Source organism: Dama dama, chromosome 10 (assembly GCF_033118175.1).
Source record: "Dama dama isolate Ldn47 chromosome 10, ASM3311817v1, whole genome shotgun sequence".
Taxonomy (NCBI): Eukaryota; Metazoa; Chordata; class Mammalia; order Artiodactyla; family Cervidae; genus Dama; species Dama dama.
The window spans coordinates 41,075,650-41,095,782 of record NC_083690.1 but is presented as its reverse complement, the minus strand read 5'-3'; the positions used below and the strand labels follow the sequence as shown (position 1 = coordinate 41,095,782).

Genomic DNA, 20,133 nt, shown 5'->3' with positions numbered 1-20,133 from the left:
CTCGGATCTTAGACTCAAGGGTTATGATGTAAAAAAAAAAAAAGAAAAGAAAGTCACTCAGAATTCTCCAGGCCAGAATACTGGAGGGGGTAGCCTTTCCCTTTTCAGGTGATCTTCCTAAACCAGGGATCAAACCCAGGTCTCCCACATGGCAGGTGGATTCTTTACCAGCTGAGCTACAAGGGAAGTCCAAGAATACTGGAGTGGGTAGCCTAAATCCTATGATGTAGTCACAGGACCAAAAAAAAAAAAAGAAAAGAAAGAAAGAGAAAGATCTTAGGCTCAAGGGTTATAATGCAGTCACAGGACAAGAAAAAAAAGAACAGAGTTTGCACTCACTGTATTCAGTGTGAATCATGAAGATCTTTGGGCGCATTGGGCTGCAAGTTTCATTTAAACAATTAGCAAACATAATCTGCCCTTTCTCTTCCTACAGGCCTCCAAGGGCATTTACTCTGTCCCCCTGCCCTGCTGTATTTTTCCAGCCCCCTGACCTTTATTATCTACAAGAACTCCCCTTGTCTAGAATGCAAGCTCTCTGGGGCAAGGCCTTGTTTTGCTCCCGACTGTATCACCGTCCCTTGGAACAGTATCTGGCACACAACAGGTGATTAATCAGTAGGTATTTGGTGACCAGTGAGTAACAACTTCTCTGGGTTTGTGTCCTCTAACATAAAGGGAAGGAAAGAGCTTTTGTGAAGACCAGAGTGCCCAGTGCTTTTGAACTGTGGTGTTGGAGAAGACTCTGGAGAGACCCTTGGACTGCAAGGAGATCCAGCCAGTCCATCCTAAAGGAGATCAGTCCTGGGTGTTCATTGGAAGGACTGATGCTGAAGCTGAAACTCCCATACTTTGGTTACCTGATGCGGAATACTGACTCATTGGAAAAGACCTGATGCTGGGAAAGACTGAAGGCGGGAGGAGAAGGGGACGACAGAGGAGATGGTTGGATGGCATCACTGACTCGATGGACGTGAGTTTCAGTAAACTCCGGGAGTTGGTGATGGACAGGGAGGCCTGACGTGCTGCAGTCCGTGGGGTCGCAAAGAGTTGGACACGACTGAGCGACGGAACTGAACTGAACTGAACCGAACCGAAAGTGCTTACAGCAGCTGCGGGTTCCAGAGTGTGCGCAGTGTGACACAGATGAAGGAGTCCGCACACCGGGCATGTGGTGTGGTAGGATGATGACGCTGGTGGGGCAGGGACAGTGTGTGCATTCTGAATTTAGTCAGGATGAAACCCCTCTGTAAATGGAGGAAGGTGTGCCTACTTCGCGGCTAGCATTTGGCTTCGGTGGCCCGCCCAGACACGTGGGCCTTTGGCAGGCGAGGCCACGCCCCTCACGTATAGCCACGCCCTTCCGCCGAAAGCCACGCCTTCCAGGCGCAAAGCGTGCTGGGTTCCGGTGCACACACCTCTGAGCGCTCTGGTCGGGTGACGGGTCCGGGCAACGGGCTTGGCGGCGGCTTGTCCTGCTCCTCCTGAGCCCGTTCCCTGAGCTTGGGCCTTTGGGGCTCTCAGAGTGGCCTCCAGGGGCGTCCTCCCCGTCCTCGCCTCCTCCAGTCCCGGCAGGTCGCGCGGCCCGGGGCGGGGCCTGCGGCGGCTGAGGGAAGCGAAGCGGGTGAGGTGCGCACCCGGGGAGGGGTCGCGGTCACTGTGGAGGGCCCGGCGGGGTCGAGGTTAGGGGCCAGGGCCTCCCGGGCCGGAGAACCGCCTGGGGCCCGCGTGCGCGCCCCTGGACTGGGCCCCAGCACCACCGCAGCCGCCGGCCTGGCGTCCTCCGTGGGGTCCACAGGGAGGGCGCCTTTCTCAAGAACTTAGCCTGGCCAGGGATGGACAGACGGACGCCCCAGGCTTGCTCTAGATCCCGGCAGACAGAGTCACTGTACACCCCCATCCTCCGCGAGAGCCCTCCCTGACCACAGGACCGACGGGCTCCCGGGCCCCCTCCCAGGCTAGACTCGCAGGTGCGCTTGCAGTCCCGGGAGGAACCGGCAGTGGGCAGAGCGCCTTCCCCTCCGCACACTGCTGGCTGCAGGGTTTTCACACTGACCCTGGGAGGGACTGACAGACAGACACCTCCCAGCTGGACTGAGACCCCGACAGCTCTGACTGACTAACCCGCTCAGCCTCCTACACGTGGCTGGCCCCAGAGCGCGCATGCGCCCCTGGCTCTGACAGGCCTGCAGCCTAGATCAATTTCACGGTCATTTCCTCCCACCAGAGTCCAGAGTTGGCTGCCTTTGAACTCCTGAGGCCGCATGGTTTACTCCATACTCCCGTCTCCACCGCCAGACTCGAGGGCTCCAGTTTGCTCTTGACAACCTCCAATCTCACCCCAGCTGAGGCTTCACCGCTGTCCTGGCAGCTGGGAGTTTCCCTCTGAAGAGTGATCACCTGGCCTGAGGTGAAAGTCCTGGGGCCTGGTGGGGCTGGGGGCTGCCTGTGACTCGGCGGGTGGGGTCTAGCCCTGCCTGACATCTCTGCAGGAACCCCAGCCCCATCATGGACCCAGAGTGCGCCCGGCTCCTCCCGGCTCTCTGTGCCGTCCTGGCAGACCCCAGGCAGCCTGTGGCAGATGACACTTGTTTGGAGAAGCTGCTGGACTGGTTTAAAGCAGTCACTGAAGCAGGTAGGCTGAGGGCGGCTGCCGACTCTCCCCGGAGGCCAGAGGGTGCAGGGCTCCCCTGTGCTAGGTAGAGGCCCGTCTGTCCGGGGTCGTTCCCCTACATCTTAGAGATCCTCCCTTGCTTTTCATGATATTTCCTCACCCACAAATTAGGGTTAGGGTTAGAGTATATAGGCTTCCTTGGTGGCTCAGTAAAGTCCACCGGCCAATGCAGGAGACTCGGGTTCAATCCCTGGGTCAGAAAAATCCCCTGGAGAAGGAAATGGCAACCCACTCCAGTATTCTTGCCTGGAGAAGCCCATGGACAGAGGAGCCTGGTGGGCTACAGTCCATGGGGTCACAAAGTCAGAAACGACTTAGTGACTAAACAGCAATAGGTGTGTGTGCACGCACACACATACACACACACACACTCTTTTTCAGAGTGTTTTCCATTATAGTTTATTACAAGATGTTGAATGTAATTCCCTGTGCTATACAGTAGGCCCTTGTTGTTTATTTTAAATATAGTAGTTTGTATCTGCTAATCTCAAACTCCTAATTTGTCCCCTCACCTTCCCCTTTGGGAACCATACGTTTGTTTTCTTTGTCTATGAATCTGTTTCTCTTTTGCAAATAAGTTAACCTGTATCATTTTTTTAGATGCCCCGTGTAAGTGATATCAGAGGATATTTGTCTGACTCACTTCACTTAGGACAACAATCTCTAGGCCCATCCATGTTGCTGCAGATGGCATTGTTTCGTTCTTTCTGTGATGAGTAGTATTCCATTGTGTATATGCAGTGGAACCAGATCTTCTTTGTCTGTTCATCTGTTGATGGACGTTTTGGTTGCTTCCATGTCTTGGTTGTGAGTACTGCTGCTGTGGTGTGTAGACACTTCAGGTGCCGTGTCTGGAGGAGAACTCCTGTTCCCTGTGTGTCTTGCTTTAGTGCTCTCCATTTAAGAGAAAATTACCCACTGGAGAGGTGAAGATTGTCTGCTGCTCTTATTTGTGTCTTTTTTTCATAATCAGCGGGACAGAACGTCTTTTCAGGTTTGCTGGCCGTTTGTATTTCCTGTCCAAGCCCCTTGCCTGTTGTTGAGGTGTCGTTGAATTAGAGTAACGAATCCTTTGAAGCAGTTGTTGCAGATGCTTCCTCCCGGTCGGACTGCTGAGTCTGACAGCCTGAGAGAGGAGGACTGGGAGTTGCCAGGAGGACGGTCCCTTTTGGAGGCAGGCACGGTGCCCTGGTAACGTGCTTCCCGGCTGGGCCTGTCCCCAGGGTCCAGTCTCCTGTTACTGCAGGAAAACCCCTGCCTGGTGGAGCTGCTCTTCCATGTGCTGAAGCCCCAGGACCTGAGTTCCAGGATCCTGTCCTTCGCACTCCGCCTCGCAGGGACGTTTGCAGCCCAGGAGAACTGCTTCCAGTACCTTCAGGTAAGCCTGGGCTCTCCCACCTGTGTAACCCATTTTCTCCTGCAGCTGCACAGAGCCGGTGGCTGTCATGACCTCTGGTCTCTGAAACTCGCTTTGCCCCCGTACCTTGAGGTGCTCCACGGGGTTTTCATTCCTGCGTAGAGTCCTCCTTTGAAAAACTCACCAGGAACGGATTGGGGTGAAGGGTGAACTTTTTGGAATCAGACAGAGCTGGGGTTGGGCCTCTGCAGCCTTCGTGGGCACCCCTCAGTTCAGCAGTGCAAGCTCCCGGGGCCTCGCCCACCCCAGCTAACTGTGGGGCAGACTTTCCAGGGTGTTCTATACCGAAGCCTGTTGTAGGAAATGACTTCATGTCTGATCATCCTTCCGTACATACCTCAGCGTTTCCAGAATCACGTCCAGATTATCCTGAGAGCCCTGGCCAGTAATCAGGTCAGGAGCCTTCACCTCTGTCTCCGGGCGAGGAGACAGCGATGGCTCAGTAGAGGAACCCCGCAGAACCGGCAGGGCCCACAGTGGGCCCTGAGGAGTCAGGCTGGTGGCGTGGTCTGTCACACCATCTGCTTCTCTGAAAACAAATGCTCAGTCCCAATCATGTGGATTTCCCCAGCTTCTCTGACTTCCTGGGTGCGCCCCGGTTCCCATCTCTTCTTCTCCACATCCTCTTTTTCCTTCCCGTGGCCAACCGTGGCTGTGGAGGCTTCACAGGCCAAGGGCTGCCCTTCTCTCTGCTGGCGGGCCCCTGCACACGGGGACAAGGGAGACGGCAGGTTTGGGCCCTGAGTCGCAGAGGGAGCTTGCCCTCTGCCCTGGGCCCCTGGCACTGGCTTGGGCTCCTGTTCGCTTTTCAGCTGCCCTTTCACAGAACCCCAGGGGGTCTGGCAGCCCCCAGGGCTGCTTGTCAGTGAGATGCTCAACACGGGCCCCCGTCAGGGCAGGGGGCATATGGACAGATGACGTGAGGCTGGGGGCTGGGCATTGGTGCCCTCCCACTGGCTGCAGGCTGCCCCCAGGAGGGCTGTAACTGGGGGGGCTATCTAGATGACGGGTGATCCCACAGAGGGCCTCCCTGTGGGCTGCCACCAGCAGCGGCGCCCTGTAAGGCCATTGTGGGGTCAAACTCATCCCCCAGTGACTGAAAGAGTGTCTCTTTGGCCCGGGGATCCCTCACCCGGAGTCTGGGATGATTAGAAGGATCCCGTCCCTCGAGGGTGGGGAACAGCATTTTATTATCAAGATAGACAAGGCTCTGAGCAAGTCACGAGCCCAGGGAGGGGCTCCAGGGGAAAGAGGCAGCCCCCGAGTTTCCCACTCACCGCGCTGGGCCCCGTGGGGAACAGGAATCTCGGGCACATGGCGGGGGTCAGGGCGGCGTGCTGTTGTGCTGCAGGTGGGCACCCATGCGCGGATGGGCAGTGAGTGGGGAGTCGGGCAGTGTCTGCTGCAGGCGTGGGGTGGGGCAGGGGCCAGCTTCAGGGACCGCGGGCTCACAGCTGGGTCGGAAGGGCTTTGAGCAGGTGTACGTGCGGGGCAAGCCTGACACATGGGGTGTGCTGGGGAGTCTGTGGTGGGGGACATCTGGAGGAGGGCACCTGCCCTGCGTGCCAAGTGCAGAGCCTAGTGGGCTGTGGAGACCTGCGGGGGTCTTCGGGCACAGGATGTTGTGGTCAGAGGGATCCTTTGGCATTTCTGCTAGTGGGTATTGCGGGAGGGTCTTCTGGAGAGGTCTGTGACAGGATCGGAGCCTGAGTGTGACACCCAGCCCTTCCTTCCCAAGTTCTCTCCCCGGAAGGCCGAGCTGGCCTCACTCGGCTCCTTCCTCCTCTGCTTCCAGCAGGGGGAGCTGCTACCCGGGCTCTTCGGGGAGCAGGGCCCCCTCGGGGCAGCGGCCTGGGCGGCCCCCACCGTGCGCAGCGGCTGGATTCAGGGCCTGCGCTCCCTGGCGCAGCACCCCAGCGCCCTGCTCTTCCTCGCCGACTCGGGTGAGTGCCCCGCCCACCCCGCCCGCGCCTCTGCCCGCCCCGTCCCGCGCGGTGTGAGCCTCGCTGGGTTCTTCCTCTGAACAGGAGAGCGGCCATGGTGTCACAGGGCTGTTGAGAGGAACACTCGGGGTGATCACGTGTTGGGGGCCCCTCTAGGCTGTGCGGTGTGCTCTGGTTTGTGGGTCAGACTCAGCAGCTGGGGTGGCTCTGAGGCTGGTTAGAAGGCTCCAAAGTGGCCAGGGTTCTCAAGTCTCCGCCCCGTGAACCCCCAGAGGGTTCCAGCCTCCGAGCAGGGGAGGCTGGGCCTCCCACCCTGCCTCCCCAGTGGGCGGGATTCAGGCTCTGAGTCCCAGTGCTGGAGGCCCCTCGGCATCTCCAGCGTCCCTGCTGCCCCACGGCCGCGGTCCCAGCTGAACCCTTCTCTCCCCCCCTTGCCCCGTTGTCCCCCCCAGGTGCTGTTGACACCATCTTCTCCCTGCAGGGAGACCCCAGCCTGTTCGTGGCCTCCGCCGCCGGGCAGCTGCTGGTGCACGTCCTGGACTTGGCCATGCGCAGCCCCGCCGAGGGGTGTGGTCCCGCCGAGGGGCACGGCCGCCCGCAGGCCCGGGACTGGCCGGCGTGTGCCCGGAGGATCGTGTGTCACCTTGAAGACTGCCTGTGCTCCGAGGCCACCCCGCGGGTCACGCAGGCCCTGCACGTGCTGACCACCGCGTTCGGGCACTGCCACGGCCTCTGGACGCAGGGCCTTTGGGTGCAGCTGAGCCCCCTCGTGGCCCGCCTGCTCGAGAAGGACCCCGTGCCGGCCCCACACGCGCTCGTGGAGCTCCTCCTCAGCGTGGCCCGGTCAGGCCCCCGGGCGCGGCTGCAGGGTGGGCGGGGTGGGGGGCCACTGCTAGTTTTCCTCGAGGTCTCTGAGCGGCCATCGCACCCAGGGCCGCGGCTCGTTGGCCCCCCAAGAAGGCTGCCTTGAGTCAGGGGAACCCCTCAGGGGGTCTGAGAGCCTGCACGCCGGGAACGACCTCCTGTCTTGGGCCGGGCACGCCCCGCACCGCTGGGCCTGGTGTGGGCTGGATGGAGGGGTGACGCTGTCTTCTGGGGCCTCTGCAGCTCTTCCGTGCCCAGCTCTGACCCTGGCCTGTGGGAGACTGCAGCACAGACCCTCAGCTGCCTGAGCCCCATGCAGGCAGGGCCTCTGGCTGCGGGGATCCTGAAACTGCAGGACTGGTAAGGGCCAGGGTTCATGTTGTGCGGGGCAGGCAGTGAGTCAGGGGCCTCCCAGGATCCCTGCCCCTGGTGGAGTGCCAGTAAGGAGGCTTACAGGGTCGCTGTCTCCCAGTCCCTGGCTCTGCCCCCTTGCCCCAGCCTCGCTGGGGGTGTTAGGAGGGCAGCCAGGGTGCCCGGGTCGGGCAGCCTCACCCTGTTCTGTCTTCAGTCCCCAGACGCTGAGGACCCACGCCTTCGGTGTCCTCCTCCGGCCCCTGGCCTGTGTCCTAGAAGCCGCTGCTCAGGCCCCTGGAATACCAGGTAGGCTGTTGGGGAAGAGCGGGCGGGTGTAGGAAGGCAGAACCCTGAGCGTGTCCTTGGGGCCAGGCCAGGCCGGTGGGCATCGCGGTGTCTGGCTCACCTCCCCACCCAAGAGTGAAGCTGGCAGGGCTGTGGGCGTTGTCTCGGCAGTGACTGGCTCGCGTGCCTGCCTAGTTCTTAGGGCAGCATCTCCCCCCAGCCCCGCCCCATGGCATCATCGAGGGGGCCCCAGAGCCACTGACCCTGCAGTCGGTGGTGGTTACCGGGGCCTTGGCCACGTGGACCATTCCTGACCCACATCGGGCACCTGGGCCTGGCACTCATGCTCCCAGACCATCTGTTCTGTGACGGGAAAGTGGGTCTCCTCGACCGCAGCTCGTCTTGTTCAGTTGCATGACGGTTTGGGGGTTAGACATGGGGACCCCGCTGTGCCCAGTAGCCCCATGTCGAGGGAGAGAGGGGCCTTCTGACCAGCATAAGCCGGCCCCAGCACAGGCTGCTGGGAGAGTGGAACTCTGCTCAAGAGCCCTGCAGACAGGTTCAGACCACATGTCACCCAGCAGGCCCACTGCTCGGAGCCGCCCACCTGGTCTCTGGTGGGACTCGGTGACCGGTGGCCTCGCGGGAGGTGCCTGCTCACCAGGACCCGTGTCTGGTCGCCCGCAGGCTTGCTGGAGGGGGCCGCAGGCGACCCGATGGCCGTGGACATGCTCCCGCCCTCCAAGTCGGCGTGCGTGGGTCTCCTCTGCAGCACCCTGGCCCACCTGGAGCTGCTGCAGCCCCTGGTAGGTGTGGCCCAGCCCGCGTCCACCCTGGCAGCGGGACTTGCGGCTGGCACTGATGCTCCCTCCCCGCCCCAGCCCCAGCGCCCCTCGCCCTGGCCCCAGGCGCCCCTGCTTGCGGCTGCGGTGACGATACTGCGGTTCTGCAACGGCTCTGCAGCCCCCAGCTCCGAGGTGGGGGGCCGCCTGTGCGCGATGCTGGTGGGCTGTGTCCGCGTCCAGCGAGCTGCCCTGGATTTCCTGGGGGTCCTGTCTCAGGGGCTGGGTAAGTGAGAACGCGTTCTCTTGCATAGCTCGGGCATTGCTCAGCAGTGTCCCGGGACCGCTGTCATCTCCTGTCTCCTCCCAGGAGAGGTGGGATTCAGCTGACTGCGGGGGTCTGTGCCCCCGTTCTCCTTGGGTGACACCTCCGGGCGGGGGAGGCCCCAGGGTGGCAGGCTGGGTGCTTTACCCATGCACGTCCGTCTCAGGCCCCCGGGAGTTGGTGACGCAGGTGTTTGCCGTCCTGCTGGAGTACCTCGTGAGCCCTGACTCCAGCCCCACGGTACGGGCGGGGCGGGCGGGGGTGGGCAGGCAGCTGCTTGGGGCTCAGCCAGGGCCGGGCGCTGGTGGAGGTTGAGGGGGGGCCGCTGGGCCGTGGGAAGCGGGAGAGGGCCCAGTCTTCCCAGGAATTCTCTGAGAGACGGAGCCTGGATCCGGCTGGGCCTAATGCGCGGGGTCCAAGCTCCCTGAGGCTCCCTGCGAGCCTCCCCGTCCTCCCAGGGCTGCCACGCTGTGAGGGGCAGGGTCAGCGGCTCGTGCGCTGAGCAGGCGGCGGGGTGGAGGGAGTTAGGCGGCAGGCCTTCAGGAAAAGGCCCTGGTGGTCCCGCCTGTCCCCGGAACCGGGGGTCCCAAGGAGAGCTGCCTTCTTCTCTGTCTCGTGTTGATGCCTGTCCACCTCCTCCAGAGGCTCCTGCCTCACAGAAGCTGGGCCCAGGCCCCCTCTCCCCCTACACGCCGTCCCCATCGCACACCCAAGGGCCGGGCGGGCGCAGAGGGCGCTGGGCGGGGCGGGGGCCGGCTCACCCCTGCCCGCCCTGCCGCCCCAGGTTCTGAAGAAGGCCTTCCAGGCCACACTCCGCTGGCTGCTGAGCTCAGCTGTGCCCCCTGGCTGCTGTGACCTGGAGCCCCGTGCCCAGCTGGTTCTCGGAGGTAACCCCTGCCCCCCGCCCCCCGGGGAGCCGAGGGGCATGCAGCGGTGGGGCGGGGCGTGCGGGGTGGTGACTGGGGGGCCACAGGCAGACGGGCCGCGGGGCGGGGGCTGGGCGGGGGGCCAGGGGGCCGTGGGGCGGGGGTCGCTGTGGGGGGCCGGGGGGCAGTGGGTGGGCCCCTCTGAGCTGTCCCCCCGCCCCAGAGCTGCTGGCTGTGCTGCAGAAACGCCTGTGCAGCCCCTGCTGGGAGGTGAGGGACTCGGGCCTTGAGTTCCTGACCCAGATGACCAGACGCTGGGGAGGTGAGCACAGGGTTTGGGGGCCGGCCTGGCCTTGGCACCCCGCCGCCCCCAGGTCGTGGGAACCTTGGGGGAGCAAGGCGGGCCCGTGGACTCGGCACTTGGTCACTGCTGCTTGTGGCTGCTTGGACCCCCAGGGCAGGCCGGCTTCAGACAGGCGCTGCTGGCCTCGGAGGTGCCCAAGCTCACCAGCCAGCTCCTGCAGGACCCCGAGAGCTACGTCCGTGCGAGCGCAGTGGCCGCCGCAGGGCAGCTGTCCAGCCGGGGGCTGCTCGCCGCCCCCTCCAGCCCTGAGTACCCGGCCGGCCCACAGGTAGGACACCGTGGGCCCCGTGGCCCCGCAGCCCGCCCCTGGCCAGTGCCCTGACAGCCGGGGTAACGCGGGCCTGCCACGGGTGTGGGCAGGGCCCCTGAGTCTCCTGCTCGGCCTCCTGCACCCCTGTCACTTGGATATGGTCACCCCCGTTTGACAGGTGAGATAGTGGGGGGCCCAGGGGCACATGGCCTGAAGGAGGCAGAGCAGGCCGAGCTCCAGCGCTCCCGCGGGGGTCCCTCAGGGGTCTTCCCTGCCGCACCGGTGCCCGGCCCCCCCACCCTCCTTGCACTGTCTTCTAGAAGACGCCACTCGAGGAGCTTCTGCTCGTCCTGACCACGGACTCGGAAGGGTTCCCCCGGCGGGCCGCCATGCGGGTCTTCACGGAGTGGCTGCGGGACGGCCACGTGGCCACGGCGGAGGACCGGGAGCGGTTCGTGGCCCGAGTGCTGCAGGCCGCGAGCGGGGACCTGGACTGGGAGGTGCGTGTGCAGGGCCTGGAGCTGGCGCTGGTGTTCCTGCAGCAGCTGCTGGGCGCCCGCGGCCCCGGGGAGGCCCCACCCGGCGCACTGGCCCAGGCCCTGCGGGCGCTCTGCCGGGTCCAGCTCTTCGAGTTCGCTTTCCGGTCCTTGTTTGACTGTGACCGCCCTGTGGCCCAGAAGTCCTGTGACCTCCTCCTCTTCCTGAGGGCCAAGGCTGCTCCCTCCGGCAGCCTGCAGGAGGCGGGGGACAGTCCCGACGTGGCCCCCGTGGAGGCTGCCCTGCGGAGGTGGCGGGCTGGTGAACAGGGTCAGCCCCTGGGGGAGCTGGCGCCCGAGGCCGTCCTGGCCGTGCTGAGGTCCATGGACCTAGAGGCCCTTCGGGACACCCTGGCCGAGAGCAGTGACCACGTGGAGAGGAGCCCCCAGTCCCTCCTGCAGGACATGCTGGCCACCGTGGGCGTCCTGGGAGATAACGAGGCCGACTGCTACTGACCGGCTGAGCGGCGCCTCCCTGGGACCCTGTGGCCCCACGGCCCTTCCTCAGGCCCTGCCCTGCTGGGGACCCTGGTCTGGCCGGGCGCACAGGGGACCCTCAAGGGGATCCAGGACCAGGCAAGCTCAGCAAGGTTAAAGAGTCCCCATTTTGGTGTATTGTTGAAGAAATGGCTTATTTTCTACACAAAATAAATGTCCTGTGACAGTACCAGTGAGTCAGTACAGTTCCGAGATGGCCCGGGGCAGCCCCAGGCCCCGTGGGGCTCGGAGACGCAGCCGGGGAGGGCCCTCTGCGCACGGGCCACGTGCCTCCTTGGCCTGGGGCGGGGGTTCCTCTGCTTGGATCCCACCATGCCCCAGGGACACCCAGGGTCAGAGAGCCAACAGCTCAGGCTGGAGAGTGTGGCCTTGGCCCCGGGCCCTGAGGCTAGTGACCCCAGGCCCAACCAAGCCAGGTTTTCAGTCTCCGAACCCCCTGATCTTGTAGTGGTTCAGCGCTCACTGGCCAGGCAACAGAGTCACTCGTGACATCAGCCGAGTCTAGCTCCAGGCTGGTCCTCAGGACCGGGCAGAAGGTACCCCAGCCCAGCTCTGCCATCTCTCGGCCATGTGGCCCTTGGGTGAACCTGCTTCCTCATCTGTGAAATGGGGATTTTACTGTCTGCCTCCCAGAGGTGAGTCTCGGTGTTCTAAAGCACACTGCACAGTCAAGAAGTCTCAAGAGACACTTAAAAATATTTTTAACTGGATGAAAATGAAATTATAGCTTATCAAAATTTATGGACTGCAGCAAAGCAGTGCTCAGAGGGATATTTATAGCATTGAATACATGTATGAGACAAGAAGATCTAAGATCAATAAACTAAGCTTCCACCTTAGGAAACCAGGAAAAGAACAAATTCAACTCAAAGTAAGGACAAGAAAAGAAATAAAGTTAGAGCAGAAATCAATGAAAGCAGGAAATTAATAGAGGAAATCGTGAAACCAACAACTGGTTCTTAGAAGAAATCAAGAAAGTCAGTAAGCCTCGAGTCAGGCTTCCCTAGTGGCTCATTGGTAAAGAACCCGCCTGCCAATGCAGGGGATGAGGGTTTGATCCCTGGGTAGGGAAGATCCCCTGGAGAAGGAAGTGCAACCCACTCCAGAATTCTTGCCTGGGAAATCCCACGGACAGGGGAGCCTGGCAGGCTGCAGTCTACGGGGTCCAGAAAGAGTCAGACACAGCTTAGCAACTAAACAACAAAGGGCTCTAGCCAGGCTAAGAAAAAAAGAAGACACAAATTACTAGTTTTAGAAGTAGAAGCGTGGGCTTCCCTGGTGGTCCAGTGGCTAAGAATCTACCTTGCAATGCAAAGGACAACGGTTCCAATCCGTGGTCATGAAAGATACTGCGTGCCATGGGGTAACTAAGCCTGTGCGCCCCAACCACAGAGCCTTGCACCCTGGAGCCCCTGCTCCACAGCAAGAGAAGCCCGCAGACCGCACCAGGGACCGAAAAGTCACTGCGCTAACGACCTAGTAGGTGAGGAAACAATGGAAACAGTGAGAAATCACTGCAGATGGTGACTGCAGCCATGAAATTAAAAGACGCTTGCTCCTTGGAAGAAAACCTATGACCAACCTAGACAGCATATTAAAAAGCAGAGACTTTGCTTTTTACGGACTTATGCTTAAAAAGCATAAAAAGCAGAGATAGACAAAGGTCCGTCTAGTCAAAGCTATGGTTTTTCCAGGGGTCATGTATGGATGTGAGAGTTGGACTATAAAGAAAGCTGAGCACCGAAGAATTGATAACTTTTGAACTGTGGTGTTGGAGAAGACTCTTGAGAGTCCCTTGGCCTGCAAGGAGATCCAACCAGTCCATCCTAAAGGACATCAGTCTTAAATAATCATTGGAAGGACTGATGCAGAAGCTGAAACTCCAATACTTTGGCCACCTGATGGGAAGAACTGACTCATTAAAAAAGACCCTGATGCTGGGGAAGATTGAAGGCGGGAGGAGAAGGGGACAACAGGATGAGATGGTTAGATGGCATCACCGACTCGATGGACGTGAGTTTGAGTAAACTCTGGAGTTGGTGATGGACAGGGAGGCCTGGCGTGCTGCAGTCCATGGGGTCGCAAAGAGTCGTACACGACTGAGCGACTGAACTGAACTGACGTGCAGTTACCCGGGAAGTAATGTTTGCAAACAGGTGTCCGAGGGGAGAGAAACAGGAAACTCTGCCCCAGCCAGGCTCTGTGGATACGCCCACCTGCTCCCACACATCACAGGGCCTGGGCGGCTCACCCCGCCTCTCCTAAGTGCTGTGGGCTCCAAGGAGGCGGCAGTGGTCCTCTCCATCCCCAGGCTCGGGCACAGGGCAGTCCGTGGACAGCCCACACGCTCTGGTCTGTGCTGACTGCATGAGGCCCTTGGATGAGGGTGTGTCTGTTAGCTACCGCTGTGTAACAGGGAGTCTCAGGCTGGCAACTTAAAACCACGTTTTCTTGCATCTGAAGGGTCCCGAGGCCAACCCGGCAGGACTGCTGCTCTGGGCTCGCTCCGTGGCGGGTTGGGGGCGGTGGGCTCAGCTAGGGGGCCCCGTGTCTCCTCACCTTGCTGCAGACCAGCCCAGGCTTGTTCTCGTGCTACCGCAGGAGCCCACGGGAGAGCAGGCAGAAGCACGCCGCCCTGCGGCTGGGACCTGGCAGGGTGTCACTGTCGCCGTGGATGGCCAAGGCCAGTTACGGGGCAGGTTCCCTCCTTCACAGGTGTTGCGGCACAGAGGCTGGCGGTTCAGGCAGGGATGTAGGGTCAGGGTCGCGTTTGCAGTTGGTCTCCCAGCGGGTGGTGGTGGTGGGGAGGAGCTCGGCTTCCTTGCCCATGTGAGCAGAGGGTGGGTGGCCAGGCCTCGGTGCTCGGGGACCACTGACCTGTGGAATGGGCCTTCAGCCAGATGCTGGGATGACAGTCCAGCCTCAGGGCACAACCATGAGCTCCCATGAGCCAGGCCCATGCCTCAGGTGGCTGTGCAGCCGGCATATGGGGTTTGTTGAATGACTGAGTGACCTTCGCCCTGGAGCATGTAGCCCAGAAGTTCCAGAGCCACCTCCTCAGGTGCCAGCCTCATCCAGGCTGGGGCAGGGGTGGCATCTCCACCTCAGGGAGGGCCTGCCTTGCTTGCCAGTGGAGCTGGTGGATGCGGAGACCTCAAGGCTCGTCCCCTCCATGGAGGCCGTCTTCCCTGCTCCCAGCCGAGCTGAGATGTGTTGCCATGGAAACTGCTTGGCAAACACGCCGGCAGGCAGAGGCGGCAAACAGCAGCTCAGGCGCCTGTCGGAGTGAGGGTGGCGGGGACGGCATGAGCAAGCATGCTTGACTGTGTGTGTGCCCGTGTGTGCGCAGCGTGAGCACCCTGTGTGTGGAGGGGCATGTGTGCATCACGCTGGGAGTGAGTGCAAGCATGCCTGTGCGTGCGTGTGTGTGCCTGGAGGCCAGCATGTCCGTGTGGACATGCTCAGAGAGCCGTGCGTGGCAGGGACGCGGGGTGTGTGCAGGGGTGTGCATGCCGGGCTGCGACGCGTGGCAGCGTGCCCACCTGGGCTGAGCGCTCACTATGGGCTGGGCATTGCACTAGCCGCTCAGGGGAACACGCAACCCCCAGCGTGCTCTCGCGGCCGAAGACAGACACTGACCAGGTAATCGTGCGTCGGTGGCAGTGCGTGTCAGGAGGGCGCCTGGGAGGAAGTAGCCTTGGGGCCTGACACTTAAGTGAGGGGTGGGGGTCCTCCCTGAGAGGGGGAGGGGGCAGGGCTGCAGGCAGAAACCCAGAGGTGAGACCGGGCGGGAGAGAAGGGGCTGGGGCAGATGGGGGTGCCGCTAGGAGTGGCGGCCAGGGCTCCATGGCACCCCACCAGGTCGGGGCTCACTCTGACTCGGGAATCCCTGCCGGGGTTGCAGGGTGCTGGGTGCCTTGTAGGCAGAGGGACCCCAGAGGGAGAAAGAGGGTGGTGTCTGGGTCAGACAGAGCCGGCAAGCCTGGGACGTGGCGGGCTGGGTGGCCAGGACACTCACGGCTCGTGGGGAAGGCTGAGCTTCATCCTCAGGTCACGAGGAGTCCTTGAAAGGCTCCGTGGCCATGTGGCTTCATCTGGCTCTGGGTGTGTGGCTGGATGGGCCCCGGGAGGCCTGGCCTGGGGCCGGGGGCCATGAAACGGTGTCCTGGAGGTCGACCAGATGCAGCCTGGCCTCCTCAGGCTGCCTTTGCCTTCACCTAGGACCTTCCCCTAATTGCCTTCCCCAACCACCCCTGCCCCTCCTGTGCCTGCCTGGAGAAGCTTCTGGACCATGGGCTCTGAGGACTCAAACTGGCCACAAAGCTGGGACCCCCTTAGGCAGGGCTCCATGTGTCCAGGGCCACGGGTCCCCACAGGCCGGCCCAGGGACCCCACGGCCTCAAGGTCTTCTACTGGACGCTGGGCCTCCCGCGTCTCCCTGTGGGGCAGCGGGGCTCAGGTGATCTCTGGGGGTGGGGACACCCCAAATCCCAGGGGGTGGCCTCAGGCATGGCCCCTGGCCAGATCCCCACACCCCGAGCCCCCTTTGTCCACCAAATATGCGCTGGGCAGCTTGCGCTGGGTCAGAAACCATCAGAGTGTGGTTGGCGTTCTCTGCGATGCCCATGTCCCGGCTGCTCCATCAGCCCTTGGACCACCCAGGTGGGGGTCGGATGGCTGCGTCCTCGGTGAGGACCTGGTGGGTGGGGGGGGCGGAAGGGAGGCCGCCATCTGCCTGGAGTCAGCCCTGTCCCGGCTGAGCAGGATGTGGCCTTGGTCCTGGGAGACCCCCGCACCTGCCCTGCCCTGGGCACCCAGGACGGAGCTGTCGTTCTTGGGGACCAAACGCAGGGGCTGAACTTGCCCAGAGCCCGCACAGGCGACATTCAGATCCGAGGGAAGCACTGCCCGGTGTCCGGAGTCCAGACTGGCCTGCCGGGACCATGTAGCCAGGCGGGGGGCGGCTTCCGAGGGAGCGCGCGTGCTCCGTCCCCTGCTCCACTTCTGTGGGGTGCCTCTGGGCCCCCCGCCTGCAGGGACCTCCGATGGGCGAGGAGGTGGGGGTTGGGGGCAAGAGGCCTAGGAGGAGGGGCAGACGCAGACATGAGGTGGGGGTCTGCCCTCTGGAGGCCAAGGACCCCCACGCTCTTCCCTAGCCTTTGCTGAGTCTGTGGATGCTGGGAAGGGACCGCTGCTGCCACCAGGAGGGGCGGGGTCACTGGTGTGTGTATATGTGTATGTACATGTCTGTGTGTGTGAGTGTGTGTGTATGCATGTGTGTGAATGTATATATGTGTGTATGTGTGTGTATGTGTATGTATGCATTTGTGTATGTGTGTATGCGTGTATGTGTGTCTGTACATGTGTGTATCTATATGTACGCATGTGTATGTGTATGTGAGTGTGTATATGTGTGTGTATATGTGTGAGTGTGTGTATGTATGTGTGTGTGCATGTGTGTGAGTGTATATGTATGTATATGTGTATATGTCTGTGTGTATATGTCTGTGTGTGTGTATCTATATAAGTGTGAATTTGTATGTGTGTATGAGTATGTCAGTGTATGTTTGTGTGTATCTGTATGTATAAGTGTGTATGTGTGAGTGTGTATCTGTAAATTTGTATGTGTGTATGTGTGTGTACGTGTATTGTGTGTGCATGTGTGTATGTGTGTGTATATGGTGTATGTGTGTGTGAGTATATGTGTGTGTCTGTGTGACTGTGTATCTGTATGTATAAGTGTGTGTATGTGTGTGTGTGAGTGTGTACATGTGTGTATGTGTGTGTGTATGCATGTGTGTATGTATGTGCATTCATGTGTGTATACGTGTGTGTACATGTGTATGTGTGTGTGTGAGTGTCTATGTGTGTGTATATGGTGTATATGTGTATGCATGTGTGAGTGTATGTGAGTGTGAATGTGTGTGTATAAGTGTGTGTATGTGTATGTGAGTGTGTATGTGTATGTGTGTATGTGTGTGTGAGTGTATGTGTGTGAGTGTGTATGTGTGTGTATGTGTATATGTGTGTGCGTGTGTGTATGTGTATGCATGTGTGTGAGTGTGTGTGTGTGTGTGTGTGTGTGTGAGTGCGTGTGTGTGTGTGTGTATGCATGTGAGTGTGTGTTGGGGTACCTGAGGTGAGACCATCCCGCAGCCCAGCTGGCCCGGCTGCTCCCTGCGGGACACGGGATTCCAGACCTGGGCACCCTGAGCGAATGCTGACCCTGAGCTCCGAGGGCGTCCTCACAGGCAGGGTGCGAGGGCTGGAGGCCCTGCCCGCTCTGCCCCGCCACACCCACGGGGACCTTCCTGGCCTGGGCTGCAGGTCAGGTCCACTCACCCTGCTTCTAATGCGGGGGACCTCCGAGTCCCCCAAGCTGCGGGGAGCCCCATCCAGCCCTGAGCTCCGGGGGGAGGTCGCAGGGTGCCCCGTGTGGACTGGCATGGGGTGTGTACTCAGGAAACGGTCGCTTTAGCATGGCCACTGGGTGCTTCCCCAGGAGGCCTGGGGAAACTGAGGCCCGAACAGGGCGCCCACGACCCGGAGGAGGTGGGTACCACATCCCTGCTCCCCATTCAGGTGGGCCTCAAGTCCCCCAGGCCCGAGGTGCTCCCCACATCCCCCGGCCTGGACCCTGACTCAGCCCGCATTGCCGGCCACCTGGACATCACCTGCCTACCCCTCCCGAACCACAGCCGGAGCCCTAGTGAGGCCCTTCGTCCAGGTCCCTGCCCCTCCCCCTCCCGGCTCTCACCCCCCACATAGCTCCACCCCCTGGGTCCCCCCTGCTTTACTCCAAACCACCAAGACCCCACTCCCCAAAGGCCCTGCCTGCCCTGAAGTCCAGGCCTTGGCCCGTGCTGTCCCTCTGGCCGGCAGGACCCTGTCTCAGCTCATCTTGCCCATCCCACATGGCACAAGCCCCTCAGCCCCTCCGTCCCTTGTCTGTGCCCACCAACGTCCGCCTTCGCCCTTGTCTACTGCCCGGGGACAGAGGGAAGCACACGGTCCCCGCCCCCCAAAGCACAGCGGGTGTCCACGCCTCAGCCAGAGGAGTGCTGTAAGGAGCCACTGAGTGCCGAGAGCATTCTGGAAGTTTTCCTGACCCTCCAACAACCATGGGAACCATCTTATTCTCCAATTCCATTCGTTTCCTACGCGTGGTGGTAAAGAATCCTCCCGCCAATGTAAGAGACACGGGTTCAGTCCCTGGGTCGGGAAGATACCCTGGAGGAGGGCATGGCAACCCACTTCAGTGTTCTTGCCTGGAGAATCCCGTGGACAGAGGAGCCTGGCGAGCTACCGTCTCTGGGGTTGCAGAGTCGGACACGACTGAGTGCGCTCCCACACACGTTCCTTTCCCGAGGCCGCTGTAACGAATGATCATAAACAGGGCTGCGTGGGGTCTTCCCTGGTGGTCCAGTGGTTAAGAATCTGCCTGGCAGTGCAGAGGAAGGGGCTCGATCATTGGTCAGGGAACTAAGAGCCCATGTGTCATGGGGCGACTAAGCCAGCGTGCCACAACGAGAGAGTCCATGCAGCTCAATAAAGGAGCCCCCAGGAAGCCAAATAAATGTTTGAAAAATAGCAGAAATTAATTTTCTTAAATGGAGGTCCGAAGTCAAGGCATGGGTAGGGCCTCCTTCCAGAGGCTTTGGGTGGGGGGGGTGGGTCCTTCCTGGCTCTTCCAGGTTCAGGCGGCTTTGGGGCCCCTGGTTCATGGCCTCATCCTTCATCTCTGCCTCTGGTGTCACTGGCCTTCTTCCCTCTGTGTCTCTCCTCTTCTGTCTCTTAGGAGGATTCCTGCCACTGGGTTTATTATTTACTTTCGTATGTTTAAACTTGTATCTTTTAAAACAATTTTATTGAAGTGTAGTTGATTTATAGTGTTCTGATTTCTGCTGTGCAGCAAGTGAGCCAGTTATACATATAAATTCTTTTTCACATCCTTTCCCATCATGGTTTATCAGAATATTGAATAGAGTTCCCCGGGCTATACAAGAGGACCTCTTTTACCATCCTGTATATAACAGTCTGCATCCGCTAATCCCGAACTGCCACTCCTTCCCTCTCCCACTCCCACTTCCACTTGGCAACCACAAGCCTATTCTCTATGTTTGTGTGTCTGTTTTTGTTTCGTAGATAAGTTCATTTGGGCCATATTTTAGATTCCACGTATAAGTGATATCCTACGGAGTTTGACCTTCTGACTGACTGCACTTCATATGATATGTCTGGCTGTGTCCCTGTTGCTGGGGATGGCGTTATGTCATCCTTTTCACGGCTGGGTAGTATCCCATTGTACGCATGTCAACGGACACTTAGCTCTTCTCCACATTTCGTCTATTGGGAATCGTGCTGCTGTGAACGTAGGGGTGCGTGTGTCTTTCTGGATTAGAGTTTCGTCTGAATCTATTTTCGGGAGTGGGATTGCTGGATCATACGGCAACTCTTCATTTGTTGGGGGGAAAAAGTGAAAGTTTTAGCTGCTCAGTCATGTCCGACTCTTTGCAATCCCATCAACTGTACCCTGCCAGGTTCCTCTGTCCATGGGATTTTCCAGTCAACAATACTAGAGTGGGTTGCCATTCACTTCTCCAGGGATCTTCCCGACCCAGGGATTGAACTCTGGTCTCCTGCATTGCGGCAGATTCTTTACCATCTGAGCCACCTTTAGTTTTTTGAGGAAGCTCTGATTTCTGGCAGTTGACAGGGAAAGGTATCATGTGATAAAGCCTCCAGCAGAGCAAAATATGCAGAGTGCATTCCTTAAAAATTCTGTGTAAATGCTGAGAGAAAAATTATTTGAAGGATGTCTAACAGAAAGTTAAGAGAAGTCACCTCTTGATGGTTGGATTATGGGGTCTTTTCTGTTTCTTAAATTTTTTAAAACTTTCCAAATCTTCTACAATGGATGTCTATTGTTGTAGGATTGTTTCTTAAGGCTTAAACAAAATTCCCTAGCAATGCTG

The 20,133-nt window shown here is 59.9% G+C and overlaps 1 protein-coding gene across 5 annotated transcripts; it reads left to right on the top strand.

The window, feature by feature from the left end:
* The first annotated feature begins 1,395 nt into the window (after window positions 1-1,395).
* On the top strand, window positions 1,396-11,327 carry BRAT1 (BRCA1 associated ATM activator 1). 5 transcript variants are annotated; one of them, XM_061153781.1, is made up of 15 exons: window positions 1,396-1,624; window positions 2,228-2,410; window positions 2,493-2,635; window positions 3,898-4,052; window positions 5,887-6,034; window positions 6,487-6,877; window positions 7,142-7,258; window positions 7,467-7,558; window positions 8,225-8,343; window positions 8,419-8,605; window positions 8,811-8,884; window positions 9,429-9,531; window positions 9,734-9,832; window positions 9,967-10,142; window positions 10,445-11,327. In XM_061153781.1, exons 3-15 carry the CDS (start codon window positions 2,509-2,511, stop codon window positions 11,114-11,116), a joined length of 2,460 nt encoding a protein of 819 aa, XP_061009764.1. In that variant the 5' UTR covers window positions 1,396-1,624; window positions 2,228-2,410; window positions 2,493-2,508; the 3' UTR covers window positions 11,117-11,327. The 5 variants fall into 5 exon arrangements, with proteins under 5 accessions (XP_061009764.1, XP_061009765.1, XP_061009767.1 ...); XM_061153782.1 differs by having other exon boundaries at window positions 1,396-1,629; window positions 2,502-2,635; XM_061153784.1 differs by having other exon boundaries at window positions 1,396-1,629; window positions 5,890-6,034.
* Window positions 11,328-20,133: the final 8,806 nt, after the last annotated feature.